Raw genomic sequence first — 15,465 nt, 5'->3', positions numbered from 1 at the left:
GTATAAGCAGGGTAGAGGTGGAGCAGGATGTGGTGTCTGTAGTGGTATAAGCAGGGTAGAGGTGGAGAAGGATGTGGTGTCTGTAGTGGTATAAGCAGGGTAGAGGTGGAGCAGGATGTGGTGTCTGTAGTGGTATAAGCAGGGTAGAGGTGGAGCAGGATGTGGTGTCTGTAGTGGTATAAGCAGGGTAGTGGTGGAGCAGGATGTGGTGTCTGTAGTGGTATAAGCAGGGTAGTGGTGGAGCAGGATGTGGTGTCTGTAGTGGTATAAGCAGGGTAGAGGTGGAGAAGGATGTGGTGTCTGTAGTGGTATAAGCAGGGTAGAGGAGGAGCAGGATGTGGTGTCTGTAGTGGTATAAGCAGGGTAGAGGTGGAGAAGGATGTGGTGTCTGTAGTGGTATAAGCAGGGTAGTGGAGGAGCAGGATGTGGTGTCTGTAGTGGTATAAGCAGGGTAGAGGTGGAGAAGGATGTGGTGTCTGTAGTGGTATAAGCAGGGTAGAGGTGGAGCAGGATGTGGTGTCTGTAGTGGTATAAGCAGGGTAGAGGTGGAGCAGGTTGTGGTGTCTGTAGTGGTATAAGCAGGGTAGAGGTGGAGCAGGCTGTGGTCTCTGTAGTGGTATAAGCAGGGTAGTGGTGGAGCAGGATATGGTCTCTGTAGTGGTATAAGCAGGGTAGAGGTGGAGCAGGATGTGGTGTCTGCAGTGATATAAGCAGGGTAGAGGTGGAGCAGGATGTTGTCTAAGCAGGGTAGAGGTGGAGCAGGTTGTGGTCTCTGTAGTGATATAAGCAGGGTAGAGGTGGAGCAGGTTGTGGTGTCTGTAGTGGTATAAGCAGGGTAGAGGTGGAGCAGGATGTTGTCTAAGCAGGGTAGAGGTGGAGCAGGATGTGGTCTCTGCAGTGATATAAGCAGGGTAGAGGTGGAGCAGGATGTTGTCTAAGCAGGGTAGAGGTGGAGCAGGCTGTGGTCTCTGTAGTGGTATAAGCATGGTGGAGGTGGAGCAGGATGTGGTCTCTGTAGTGGTATAAGCAGGGTAGAGGTGGAGCAGGATGTTGTCTAAGCAGGGTAGAGGTGGAGCAGGATGTGGTCTCTGTAGTGATATAAGCAGGGTAGAGGTGGAGCAGGATGTGGTCTCTGTAGTGGTATAAGCAGGGTAGAGGTGGAGCAGGTTGTGGTCTCTGTAGTGGTATAAGCAGGGTAGAGGTGGAGCAGGATGTTGTCTAAGCAGGGTAGAGGTGGAGCAGGATGTGGTCTGGGTAGTGATATAAGCAGGGTAGAGGTGGAGCAGGTTGTGGTCTCTGTAGTGATATAAGCAGGGTAGAGGTGGAGCAGGTTGTGGTGTCTGTAGTGGTATAAGCAGGGTAGAGGTGGAGCAGGATGTTGTCTAAGCAGGGTAGAGGTGGAGCAGGATGTGGTCTCTGCAGTGATATAAGCAGGGTAGAGGTGGAGCAGGATGTTGTCTAAGCAGGGTAGAGGTGGAGCAGGCTGTGGTCTCTGTAGTGGTATAAGCATGGTGGAGGTGGAGCAGGATGTGGTCTCTGTAGTGGTATAAGCAGGGTAGAGGTGGAGCAGGATGTTGTCTAAGCAGGGTAGAGGTGGAGCAGGATGTGGTCTCTGTAGTGATATAAGCAGGGTAGAGGTGGAGCAGGATGTGGTCTCTGTAGTGGTATAAGCAGGGTAGAGGTGGAGCAGGTTGTGGTCTCTGTAGTGGTATAAGCAGGGTAGAGGTGGAGCAGGATGTTGTCTAAGCAGGGTAGAGGTGGAGCAGGATGTGGTCTGGGTAGTGATATAAGCAGGGTAGAGGTGGAGCAGGATGTGGTCTCTGTAGTGGTATAAGCAGGGTAGTGGTATAAGCAGGATGTGGTGTCTGTAGTGATATAAGCAGGGTAGAGGTGGAGCAGGATGTGGTATCTGTAGTGGTATAAGCAGGGTAGTGGTGGAGCAGGATGTGGTATCTGTTGTGGTATAAGCAGGGTAGAGGTGGAGCAGGATGTGGTCTCTGTAGTGGTATAAGCAGGGTAGTGGTGGAGCAGGATGTGGTGTCTGTAGTGGTATAAGCAGGGTAGTGGAGGAGCAGGATGTGGTGTCTGTAGTGGTATAAGCAGGGTAGTGGTGGAGCAGGATGTGGTGTCTGTAGTGGTATAAGCAGGGTAGTGGTGGAGCAGGATGTGGTGTCTGTAGTGGTATAAGCAGGATGTGGTGTCTGTAGTGGTATAAGCAGGGTAGTGGTATAAGCAGGATGTGGTGTCTGTAGTGGTATAAGCAGGGTAGTGGTATAAGCAGGATGTGGTGTCTGTAGTGGTAAAAGCAGGGTAGTGGAGGAGCAGGATGTGGTCTCTGTAGTGGTATAAGCAGGGTAGTGGTGGAGCAGGATGGGGTCTCTGTAGTGGTATAAGCAGGGTAGTGGAGGAGCAGGATGTGGTCTCTGTAGTGGTATAAGCAGGGTAGTGGTGGAGCAGGATGTGGTCTCTGTAGTGGTATAAGCAGGGTAGTGGAGGAGCAGGATGTGGTCTCTGTAGTGGTATAAGCAGGGTAGAGGTGGAGCAGGATGTGGTGTCTGTAGTGGTATAAGCAGGGTAGAGGTGGAGCAGGATGTGGTGTCTGTAGTGGTATAAGCAGGGTAGAGGTGGAGCAGGATGTGGTCTCTGTAGTGGTATAAGCAGGGTAGAGGTGGAGCAGGATGTGGTATCTGTAGTGGTATAAGCAGGGTAGTGGGGGAGCAGGATGTGGTACCTGTAGTGGTATAAGCAGGGTAGTGGAGGAGCAGGATGTGGTGTCTGTATTGGTATAAGCAGGGTAGAGGTGGAGCAGGATGTGGTCTCTGCAGTGATATAAGCAGGGTAGAGGTAGAGTAGGATGTTGTCTAAGCAGGGTAGAGGTGGAGCAGGTTGTGGTATCTGTAGTGGTATAAGCAGGGTAGAGGTGGAGCAGGTTGTAGTGTCTGTAGTGGTATAAGCAGGGTAGAGGTGGAGCAGGCTGTGGTCTCTGTAGTGGTATAAGCAGGGTAGTGGTGGAGCAGGATGTGGTCTCTGTAGTGGTATAAGCAGGGTAGAGGTGGAGCAGGATGTGGTGTCTGTAGTGGTATAAGCAGGGTAGAGGTGGAGCAGGATGTGGTCTCTGCAGTGATATAAGCAGGGTAGAGGTGGAGCAGGATGTTGTCTAAGCAGGGTAGTGGTGGAGCAGGTTGTGGTCTCTAGTGATATAAGCAGGGTAGAGGTGCAGCAGGATGTGGTGTCTGTAGTGGTATAAGCAGGGTAGAGGTGGAGCAGGATGTAGTCTCTGCAGTGATATAAGCAGGGTAGAGGTGGAGCAGGATGTTGTCTAAGCAGGGTAGAGGTGGAGCAGGCTGTGGTCTCTGTAGTGGTATAAGCAGGGTAGAGGTGGAGCAGGTTGTGGTCTCTGTAGTGGTATAAGCAGGGTAGTGGTGGAGCAGGATGTTGTCTAAGCAGGGTAGAGGTGGAGCAGGTTGTGGTCTCTGTAGTGGTATAAGCAGGGTAGTGGTGGAGCAGGATGTTGTCTAAGCAAGGTAGAGGTGGAGCAGGTTGTGGTCTCTGTAGTGGTATAAGCAGGGTAGAGGTGGAGCAGGATGTTGTCTAAGCAGGGTAGAGGTGGAGCAGGATGTGGTCTCTGTAGTGGTATAAGCAGGGTAGAGGTGGAGCAGGATGTTGTCTAAGCAGGGTAGAGGTGGAGCAGGCTGTGGTCTCTGTAGTGATATAAGCAGGGTAGAGGTGGAGCAGGATGTGGTCTCTGTAGTGGTATAAGCAGGGTAGAGGTGGAGCAGGTTGTGGTCTCTGTAGTGGTATAAGCAGGGTAGAGGTGGAGCAGGTTGTTGTCTAAGCAGGGTAGAGGTGGAGCAGGATGTGGTGTCTGTAGTGGTATAAGCAGGGTAGAGGTGGAGCAGGCTGTGGTGTCTGTAGTGGTATAAGCAGGGTAGTGGAGGAGCAGGATGTGGTGTCTGTAGTGGTATAAGCAGGGTAGAGGTGGAGCAGGATGTGGTGTCTGTAGTGATATAAGCAGGGTAGTGGTGGAGAAGGATGTGGTGTCTGTAGTGGTATAAGCAGGGTAGTGGTGGAGAAGGATGTGGTGTCTGTAGTGGTATAAGCAGGGTAGTGGAGGAGCAGGATGTGGTCTCTGCAGTGGTATAAGCAGGGTAGTGGGGGAGCAGGATGTGGTGTCTGTAGTGGTATAAGCAGGGTAGTGGTGGAGCAGGATGTGGTGTCTGTAGTGGTATAAGCGGGGTAGTGGTGGAGCAAGATGTGGTGTCTGTAGTGGTATAAGCAGGGTAGTGGTGGAGCAGGATGTGGTGTCTGTAGTGGTATAAGCAGGGTAGTGGAGGAGCAGGATGTGGTGTCTGTAGTGGTATAAGCAGGGTAGTGGTGGAGCAAGATGTGGTGTCTGTAGTGGTATAAGCAGGGTAGTGGTGGAGCAGGATGTGGTGTCTGTAGTGGTATAAGCAGGGTAGTGGTGGAGCAGGATGTGGTGTCTGTTGTGGTATAAGCAGGGTAGAGGTGGAGCAGGATGTGGTCTCTGTAGTGGTATAAGCAGGGTAGTGGTGGAGCAGGATGTGGTGTCTGTAGTGGTATAAGCAGGGTAGTGGAGGAGCAGGATGTGGTGTCTGTAGTGGTATAAGCAGGGTAGTGGTGGAGCAGGATGTGGTGTCTGTAGTGGTATAAGCAGGGTAGTGGTGGAGCAGGATGTGGTGTCTGTAGTGGTATAAGCAGGATGTGGTGTCTGTAGTGGTATAAGCAGGGTAGTGGTATAAGCAGGATGTGGTGTCTGTAGTGGTATAAGCAGGGTAGTGGTATAAGCAGGATGTGGTGTCTGTAGTGGTAAAAGCAGGGTAGTGGAGGAGCAGGATGTGGTCTCTGTAGTGGTATAAGCAGGGTAGTGGTGGAGCAGGATGGGGTCTCTGTAGTGGTATAAGCAGGGTAGTGGAGGAGCAGGATGTAGTCTCTGTAGTGGTATAAGCAGGGTAGTGGTGGAGCAGGATGTGGTCTCTGTAGTGGTATAAGCAGGGTAGTGGAGGAGCAGGATGTGGTGTCTGTAGTGGTATAAGCAGGGTAGTGGAGGAGCAGGATGTGGTGTCTGTAGTGGTATAAGCAGGGTAGTGGTGGAGCAGGATGTGGTGTCTGTAGTGGTATAAGCAGGGTAGTGGTGGAGCAGGATGTAGTGTCTGTAGTGGTATAAGCAGGATGTGGTGTCTGTAGTGGTATAAGCAGGGTAGTGGTATAAGCAGGATGAGCTGTCTGTAGTGGTAAAACCAGGGTAGTCGAGGAGCAGGATGTGGTCTCTGTAGTGGTATAAGCAGGGTAGTGGTGGAGCAGGATGTGGTCTCTGTAGTGGTATAAGCAGGGTAGTGGAGGAGCAGGATGTAGTGTCTGTAGTGGTATAAGCAGGATGTGGTGTCTGTAGTGGTATAAGCAGGGTAGTGGTATAAGCAGGATGTGGTGTCTGTAGTGGTAAAAGCAGGGTAGTGGTGGAGCAGGCTGTGGTCTCTGTAGTGGTAAAAGCAGGGTAGTGAAGGAGCAGGATGTGGTCTCTGTAGTGGTATAAGCAGGGTAGTGGTGGAGCAGGATGTGGTCTCTGCAGTGATATAAGCAGGGTAGAGGTGGAGCAGGATGTGGTGTCTGTAGTGGTATAAGCAGGGTAGAGGTAGAGCAGGTTGTGGTCTCTGCAGTGATATAAGCAGGGTAGTGGTGGAGCAGGATGTGGTGTCTGTAGTGGTATAAGCAGGGTAGAGGTGGAGCAGGTTGTGGTCTCTGCAGTGATATAAGCAGGGTAGAGGTGGAGCAGGATGTGGTCTCTGTAGTGGTATAAGCAGGGTAGTGGAGGAGCAGGATGTGGTCTCTGTAGTGGTATAAGCAGGGTAGTGGTGGAGCAGGATGTAGTGTCTGTAGTGGTATAAGCAGGGTAGTGGAGGAGCAGGATGTAGTGTCTGTAGTGGTATAAGCAGGGTAGTGGAGGAGCAGGATGTGGTGTCTGTAGTGGTATAAGCAGGGTAGTGGTGGAGCAGGATGTGGTGTCTGTAGTGGTATAAGCAGGGTGTGGTGTCTGTAGTGGTAAAAGCAGGGTAGTGGAGGAGCAGGATGTGGTGTCTGTAGTGGTATAAGCAGGGTAGTGGTGGAGCAGGATGTGGTGTCTGTAGTGGTATAAGCAGGGTAGTGGTGGAGCAGGATGTGGTGTCTGTAGTGGTATAAGCAGGGTGTGGTGTCTGTAGTGGTAAAAGCAGGGTAGTGGAGGAGCAGGATGTGGTGTCTGTAGTGGTATAAGCAGGGTAGTGGTATAAGCAGGATGTGGTGTCTGTAGTGGTATAAGCAGGGTAGAGGTGGAGCAGGATGTGGTATCTGTAGTGATATAAGCAGGGTAGAGGTGGAGCAGGATGTGGTGTCTGTAGTGGTATAAGCAGGGTAGTGGTGGAGCAGGATGTGGTATCTGTAGTGATATAAGCAGGGTAGTGGAGGATCAGGATGTGGTCTCTGTAGTGGTATAAGCAGGGTAGTGGAGGAGCAGGATGTGGTGTCTGTAGTGGTATAAGCAGGGTAGTGGAGGAGCAGGATGTGGTATCTGTAGTGGTATAAGCAGGGTAGTGGAGGAGCAGGATGTGGTCTCTGTAGTGGTATAAGCAGGGTAGTGGTGGAGCAGGATGTGGTCTCTGTAGTGGTATAAGCAGGGTAGAGGTGGAGCAGGATGTGGTGTCTGTAGTGGTATAAGCAGGGTAGAGGTGGAGAAGGATGTGGTGTCTGTAGTGGTATAAGCAGGGTAGAGGTGGAGCAGGATGTGGTGTCTGTAGTGGTATAAGCAGGGTAGAGGTGGAGCAGGATGTGGTGTCTGTAGTGGTATAAGCAGGGTAGTGGTGGAGCAGGATGTGGTGTCTGTAGTGGTATAAGCAGGGTAGAGGTGGAGAAGGATGTGGTGTCTGTAGTGGTATAAGCAGGGTAGAGGAGGAGCAGGATGTGGTGTCTGTAGTGGTATAAGCAGGGTAGAGGTGGAGAAGGATGTGGTGTCTGTAGTGGTATAAGCAGGGTAGTGGAGGAGCAGGATGTGGTGTCTGTAGTGGTATAAGCAGGGTAGAGGTGGAGAAGGATGTGGTGTCTGTAGTGGTATAAGCAGGGTAGAGGTGGAGCAGGATGTGGTGTCTGTAGTGGTATAAGCAGGGTAGAGGTGGAGCAGGATGTGGTGTCTGTAGTGGTATAAGCAGGGTAGTGGTGGAGCAGGATGTGGTGTCTGTAGTGGTATAAGCAGGGTAGTGGTGGAGCAGGATGTGGTGTCTGTAGTGGTATAAGCAGGGTAGTGGAGGAGCAGGATGTGGTACCACACACAGTCTAGTTACCAGGGTGGGGTCAATCTAGCCTGTAGCCTAGTCTAGTTACCAGGGTGGGGTTAATCTAGCCTGTAGCCTAGTCTAGTTACCAGGGTGGGGTCAATCTAGCCTGTAGCCTAGTCTAGTTACCAGGGTGGGGTCAATCTAGCCTGTAGCCTAGTCTAGTTACCAGGGTGGGGTCAATCTAGCCTGTAGCCTAGTCTAGTTACCAGGGTGGGGTCAATCTAGCCTGTAGCCTAGTCTAGTTACCAGGGTGGGGTCAATCTAGCCTGTAGCCTAGTCTAGTTACCAGGGTGGGGTCAATCTAGCCTGTAGCCTAGTCTAGTTACCAGGGTGGGGTCAATCTTGCCTGTAGCCTAGTCTAGTTACCAGGGTGGGGTCAATCTAGCCTGTAGCCTAGTCTAGTTACCAGGGTGGGGTCAATCTAGCCTGTAGCCTAGTCTAGTTACCAGGGTGGGGTCAATCTAGCCTGTAGCCTAGTCTAGTTACCAGAGTGGGGTCAATCTAGCCTGTAGCCTAGTCTAGTTACCAGGGTGGGGTCAATCTAGCCTGTAGCCTAGTCTAGTTACCAGGGTGGGGTCAATCTAGCCTGTAGCCTAGTCTAGTTACCAGGGTGGGGTCAATCTAGCCTGTAGCCTAGTCTAGTTACCAGGGTGGGGTCAATCTAGCCTGTAGCCTAGTCTAGTTACCAGGGTGGGGTCAATCTAGCCTGTAGCCTAGTCTAGTTACCAGGGTGGGGTCAATTTAGCCTGTAGCCTAGTCTAGTTACCAGGGTGGGGTCAATCTAGCCTGTAGCCTAGTCTAGTTACCAGGGTGGGGTCAATCTTGCCTGTAGCCTAGTCTAGTTACCAGGGTGGAGTCAATCTAGCCTGTAGCCTAGTCTAGTTACCAGGGTGGGGTCAATCTAGCCTGTAGCCTAGTCTAGTTACCAGGGTGGGGTCAATCTAGCCTGTAGCCTAGTCTAGTTACCAGAGTGGGGTCAATCTAGCCTGTAGCCTAGTCTAGTTACCAGGGTGGGGTTAATCTAGCCTGTAGCCTAGTCTAGTTACCAGGGTGGGGTCAATCTTGCCTGTAGCCTAGTCTAGTTACCAGGGTGGGGTCAATCTAGCCTGTAGCCTAGTCTAGTTACCAGGGTGGAGTCAATCTAGCCTGTAGCCTAGTCTAGTTACCAGGGTGGGGTTAATCTAGCCTGTAGCCTAGTCTAGTTACCAGGGTGGGGTCAATCTAGCCTGTAGCCTAGTCTAGTTACCAGGGTGGGGTCAATCTAGCCTGTAGCCTAGTCTAGTTACCAGGGTGGGGTCAATCTAGCCTGTAGCCAAGTCTAGTTACCAGGGTGGGGTCAAACTAGCCTGTAGCCTAGTCTAGTTACCAGGGTGGGGTCAAACTAGCCTGTAGCCTAGTCTAGTTACCAGGGTGGGGTCAATCTAGCCTGTAGCCTAGTCTAGTTACCAGGGTGGGGTCAATCTAGCCTGTAGCCTAGTCTAGTTACCAGGGTGGGGTCAATCTAGCCTGTAGCCTAGTCTAGTTACCAGGGTGGGGTCAATCTAGCCTGTAGCCTAGTCTAGTTACCAGGGTGGGGTCAATCTAGCCTGTAGCCTAGTCTAGTTACCAGGGTGGGGTCAATCTAGCCTGTAGCCTAGTCTAGTTACCAGGGTGGGGTCAATCTAGCCTGTAGCCTAGTCTAGTTACCAGGGTGGGGTCAATCTAGCCTGTAGCCTAGTCTAGTTACCAGGGTGGGGTCAATCTAGCCTGTAGCCTAGTCTAGTTACCAGGGTGGGGTCAATTTAGCCTGTAGCCTAGTCTAGTTACCAGGGTGGGGTCAATCTAGCCTGTAGCCTAGTCTAGTTACCAGGGTGGGGTCAATCTTGCCTGTAGCCTAGTCTAGTTACCAGGGTGGGGTCAATCTAGCCTGTAGCCTAGTCTAGTTACCAGGGTGGGGTCAATCTAGCCTGTAGCCTAGTCTAGTTACCAGGGTGGGGTTAATCTAGCCTGTAGACTAGTCTAGTTACCAGGGTGGGGTCAATCTAGCCTGTAGCCTAGTCTAGTTACCAGGGTGGGGTTAATCTAGCCTGTAGACTAGTCTAGTTACCAGGGTGGGGTCAAACTAGCCTCTCTGGAGAGACCTAAAAATAGCTGTGCAGCGAAGCTCCCCATCCAAACTGACAGAGCTTGAGAGGATCTGCAGAGAAGAATGGGAGAAACTCCCCAAATACAGGTGTGTCAAGCTTGTAGTCATACTCAAGAAGACTCGAGGCTGTAACCGCTGCCAAAGGTGCTTCAACAATGTACTGAGTAAATGGTCTGAACACTTATGTAAACGTGATGAGGTAAAAAAAAAATATATATATATATATATTTGCAATAATTTCCAAAAACTTGTTTTAATTTGTCATTAGGGGATATTGTGTGTAGTTTGATGGGGGGAAAAAACAATTTAATACATTTTATAATAAGGCTGTAACATAACAAATTGTGTAACAAGTCAAGGGGTCTGAATACTTTCTAAATGCACTGTACAACAGGCCAGACATCACCTCGACCCTCTAACCAGGAGCGAGGCAAGAAAAACGAGGGGGGCAGGAGGAGGAAGAGTGAAGGGTGGGGGAGGGCAGGGGGTGAACTGAACTCACCGCACTGGCTACCTGAGAGACCTGAGATTGAGGCGCTTTGGGGGGTGGTTTTGATTGGTCCAGAGCAAAGATAGTACACTCAAAGAGAACAGCAGGTTGGGCTATCATCCCGGCCAGCACCTGACCCCAGGTCAAATTGTGAACGGACCACAGGTGAGAGGAGGGTGGGAAAGGGGAGACAGAGCGATGAGAAAAACAACACACTCATGGTGTGAGTGAGTGAGACAGTGCTGAGGAGAGTATAGTCTGGCCAGAGTCTCATAGAGATACTGGTCAGAGAGAAAAAGACTAGAGAGAGAGAGAAACTGGTCAAAGCGAGAAAGTAAGAGAGAATAGAAAAATTGGTCAGAGAGGTAGAGAGAAAGAGGTAGAGAGAAAGAGGTAGAGAGATTCATTTGGTAATTTATTGGATAAAGACCTAGTTTTCTGATCTAATAATCTAATAAGTCTACAATTTCCCCTAATTAGGCTAAATGCCTTTATCTTGTCTGTGTCATTGTTTGTTTTAGTCAGCTTAATAAGCTTTAATCGATGCAAGGGCTGAGGCTAAAGGGATGATACTTGTTGAACAGCTTGTCTTTATGCTGAGGTAACAGAAACATTCAACCCATATCATGATGCAGCAGAGCATGTAAATGTAAATACATTTGAAATTGTGCTACTAATGCACAAGCACGCCTCATAAGTAATAATGTTTTTGTTTGATTAGCCTTTGGAAATTGTAGAAAAAAAAAAAAATCCTTCTTCAGAAGTAGTTAGGCATGGTAACCTTAGTTAGCTAATTTGCTAGCTATCATACAGTATGCATATACAGATTCCCAACCATTTTCAGCGCTTGTATTCTCACAAACTGAAATTGAGCGAACAGTGTAGAATTTTTGCAACCAGGAAGTGACAGACCAATTTTCACTAGATAACACAGCCACAAAGTCAGAACAGCTTTCCCAGTTTGTCAACAGATGCTGCTCCGGTGGGAGAAATCAATAGGCAATCACAACACTGGCGGGTAAGTAATACTGTGAAACACTATCATTCCACTATTACTGCAGATATGGACATTTTCTGAAATTACAATGCAAAAATGTTATAAAATTTCTTCGTCCAATGTCAATGACTTATGTGTAATGGAACTGAGAGTCATGATTAAGGGCAAGGACTAGTAGCAACTAACACGCTCACATTACTGTACTAGTTAAGTCTCTCAGTCAATTAATTATGTAAAGATGCCCTGGCTGGCACAGACAACAACAATTGATTTGATTATATTTATGTAAAACAAGAACTATTGTTTTAGTGTTTCTAACATGACACTAGCAAGTATAGATTAGTTTAATTAGCCAACTAATATAAACATCAATGATGTCGCTCTTGCTGCTGGTGATTCTCTGATCCACCTCTACGCAGACGACACCATTCTGTATACTTCTGGCCCTTCTTTGGACAGTGTTAACTAACCTCCAGACGAGCTTCAATGCCATACAACTCTCCTTCCATGGCCTCAAACTGCTCTTAAATGCTAGTCAAACTAAATGCATGCTCTTCAACCGATCGCTGCCTGCACCTGCCCGCCCGTCCAGCATCACTACTCTGGACGGTTCTGACTTAGAATATGTGGACAACTACAAATACCTAGGTGTCTGGTTAGACTGTAAACTCTCCTTCCAGACTCACATTAAGCATCTCCAATACAAAATTAAATCTAGAATCGGCTTCCTATTTCGCAACAAAGCCTCCTTCACTCATGCTGCCAAACAAACCCTCGTAAAACGGACTATCCTACCGATCCTTGCATTCAGTGATGTCATTTACAAAATAGCCTCCAACACTCTACTCAGCAAATTGGATGCAGTCAATCACAGCGCCATCTGTCTTGTCACCAAAGCCCCATATACTACCCACCACTGCGACCTGTATGCTCTCGTTGGCTGGCCCTCTCTTCATATTTGTCGCCAAACCCACTGGCTCCAGGTCATCTATAAGTCTTTGCTAGGTAAAGCTCCGCCTTATCTCAACTCACTGGTCACCATAGCAGCACCCACACATAGCACGCGCTCCAGCAGGTATATTTCACTGGTCACCCCCAAAGCCAATTCCTCTTTGGCTGCCTTTCCTTACAGTTCTCTGCTGCCAATGACTGGAACGAATAGCAAAAATCACTGAAGCTGGAGACCCATATCTCCCTCACTAACTTTAAGCACCAGCTGTCAGAGCAGCTCACAGATCACTGCACCTCTACATAGCCCATCTGTAAATAGCCCATCCAACTTGGACCCCAGTATCTCTACTTGCACATTCATCTTCTGCACATCTTTCACTCCAGTGTTTAATTGCTAAATTGTAATTATTTCGCCACTATGGCCTATTTACTGCCTTACCTCACCTCAATTGCACACACTGTATATATACTGTTTTCTCTATTGTGTTATTGACTCTATGTTCGTTTATTCCATGTGTAACTCTGTGTTGTTGTTTGTGTCGCACTTTAGTTCTGACCTGCTCAGACTATCGATTATAAGCAGTAACTAGTTAGACATTCGTTTCGTTTTACAGAATAGTACAATTAGTAGGGAGATACTAGCTAGACACGAGTGCGGTTATACATGTTGTGTTTAACCAAAAACAATAAGATAGCAAGCAAGCCTAGACTTGGGTTCTAGTTATCTAGCTAACTTCGCAAATCAAAATACTTTCTTCTGCGCTAACTTTAGCTAGCATGCTAACGCTGTAGCTCGACCAGCTGAGCCTGACAACTAGCTAGCGTTAGCTGAACCAACCTGCTGGGCCTGTTGCGGTGACTGCGCATTCCTTTGCACCGATTGCTCCTCGTTTATCTTTTGCTTTAGTTTCATAAACATATTTTCACCCAGATTATGTACTTCCAAGCGAAATGTATTGTTTTAAAATGTAATTCCTGCATCCAGCATTCTTACTGGTCCCTAGTCTTTCATCTCTAGCAGGTCACTAGTGCGCATGTGCAGCCGACGTGGAGCAAAATTACAGATATATTAATTATTATTTGAATTGTTAATATTGTAAATGTATCACTTAATAATCTCCAAAGTACGCTTTGGCAATATGTACATTGTTACGTCATGCCGTTAAAGCAAATTTTATTGAATTGATAGAACAACGTGCCAGATATTTCACCGGATGTATAAATGTGAAGCATCCTGTTGGCTTTCCACTCGCTACCAAATTTGGTGATGAAAGGAAACCCAGGGTTTCGCCCAGCTTCAGTGGGAGAAGCTGGAGCTAGATTGATTTTGGCCAACATTCTGCACATTTTCTCATCGATAAGACATTTGATCTCCGTACAGTTTTTTGTTTACAAAACTAGAATCTACAAAAAATAGAATGGACTGTGTTTTGTACACTTTACCCTTTGCCAAAGTTTAAATAAATTGCGTTCTTTCGGACTTTACAGAGAAGGCGTTACCTAACATATGCAAATAAATGCTAGAATCCGCCAATAGGATCTCACTATTTGTGCTTGGTTCTGCCCCTACCTTGCCTATTCTGCCCGCTATGATTAATTTGCTCACATTGGAAACGAAAGGCTCTGGTCTATCTTGAGTTAGTTACAGTTGTTGCTGCTTTTGTTACAGTATTGACTTGCCTAGTTAAATGAAGGTCAAGAAGGTAGAGACAAAACAGCAGTCTCAATGTCAACAGTGAAGAGGCGACTCTGGGATGCTGCTCTTCTAAAGCAGAGTTCCTCTGTCCAGTGTCTGTGTTCTTTTGCCCATCTTAATCTTTTATTTTTATTGGCCAGACTGAGATATGTATTTTCTACCAGTTGAGGACTTGTAGGGTGTCTGTTTCTCAAACTAGACGCGCTAATGTACTTGTCCTCTTGCTCAGTTGTGCATCAGAGCCTCCCAGGGAGTAGTACACAGCATTGTATGAGATCTTCAGTTTTTTGGCAATTTCTCACATGGCATAGCCATCATTTCTCAGAACAAGAATAGACTGACGAGTTTCAGAAGAAAGTGCTTTGTTTCTGGCCATTTTGAGCCTGTAATCGAACCCACAAATGCTGATGCTCCAGATACTCAACTAGTCGAAAGAAGGCCAATTTTATTACTTTAATCAGAACAACAGTTTTCAGCTGTGCTAAAATAATTGCAAAGGATTTTCTAATGATCAATTAGCCTTTTAAAATTATAAACTTGGATTAGCTAACATAACGTGCCATTGGAACACAGGAGTGATGGTTGCTGATAATGGGCTTCTGTACGCCTATGTAGATATTCCGTTTAAAAAATGCTGTTTCCAGCAACAATAATCATTTACAACATTAACAATGTCTACACTGTATTTCGGATCAATTTGATGTTGTTTTAATGGACAAAACATTTGCTTTTCTTTAAAAAAACAAGGACATTTCTAAGTGACCCCACACTTTTGAACGGTAGTGCATTTCCAGTTTGTGACTGTGATATGGGGGTTGGAGACATGTATATTTTGAAATGATCATTGTTTGTAAACATTTTCTTTGTAACACTACCATGTTGCACTGAGCCTTGCTGTTGGAAAACCACATCAGTGTCCAACTTTCGGGTGTCACAGATGCACCTCCCTGACTTCACTCCTCAACTTTTGTCTGTACGTTTTTATTTGATACAAAAAAAAATTGTCGGTTGCTTTGATTACCATTCAAACGAGCCCAATATTAAGCTATGGCAAGCACAGTGGGACAAATTATGCACATTATGGGTTTGAGGGTGTTCGGCACTTCTTAGTTCAAACAAACAACTAGCAACGTTTAAAATGTCCAAACAATTTTTTTGTGAGCTAACAAATTTGACTCTAGCAATTCTGATTTCAGTTTGATAGATACTGTTAAAATGTAAGGAACTTCCAGTGTGTATCTTTGGTGTGAAGATGCAGTGTAGGTTATGAACAGAAGGCACTGTAAACCACTAGATCGATTATGGGTTGACAACTACAGTAACATGTCCATGTACCCTCGCAGAATTTTAGGTAAGGGGTTGTAACAAATGTTACAATTTAACCCCATTACAAATCCGAGCCTAATCTGAGTCTTGTGAGAAAATACAACAATAATTATTGTCATCAACTATATCCCAATCAAAATATCTCTTCTTACTGATAAAAGTAGCCTGAAGATGATTAGATACATGGGGAATGTTACACAGGTCAATAATATCAAAATAAGAAAGGCGGCAAGTATATTTAAAATACAGGCTGAACTTTTTGTTTAGAGACGCTAACCAAGCGTTAGCACATTGAATAACACCTTTCTAAGTGGTTTCTAACTTGAGTTAATTTGTTGTTACAGCTTGCCTTGTGTTACTTTGTTGCTTTAAATACATGGTAGTGCAGACATGTGCTAATCATTCCATGCTATTAGATAGACTCCCCAATATCTCTAGGCTATATTCCAAATTGTAAACACACATTAGACCTATGTCTTGAAACTATACAAAGAGACACAATTGTGTGATTTGGGTTATTAGTCAACTTCTGCTCCTTCTTTCCTCTCCTGTATCCAT

The 15,465-nt window shown here is 47.1% G+C and overlaps 1 protein-coding gene across 1 annotated transcript in view; it reads right to left on the bottom strand.

Annotated features, from left to right (window-relative positions):
• LOC120046865 (golgin subfamily A member 4-like) overlaps positions 1-12,897 on the bottom strand; it is a 62,426-nt gene extending 49,529 nt beyond the window's left edge. The window contains exon 1 of the mRNA XM_038992440.1: positions 12,724-12,897. Within this exon, the coding sequence (XP_038848368.1) occupies positions 12,724-12,804 (81 nt within the window). The 5' untranslated portion in view covers positions 12,805-12,897. The remainder of the gene's footprint in view (positions 1-12,723) is intronic.
• Between the last annotated feature and the right edge of the window lie 2,568 nt (positions 12,898-15,465).

Source organism: Salvelinus namaycush, chromosome 4 (assembly GCF_016432855.1).
Source record: "Salvelinus namaycush isolate Seneca chromosome 4, SaNama_1.0, whole genome shotgun sequence".
Taxonomy (NCBI): Eukaryota; Metazoa; Chordata; class Actinopteri; order Salmoniformes; family Salmonidae; genus Salvelinus; species Salvelinus namaycush.
The sequence above is the reverse complement of the archived record's forward strand: the minus strand, read 5'-3'. Positions and strand labels throughout refer to the sequence as shown.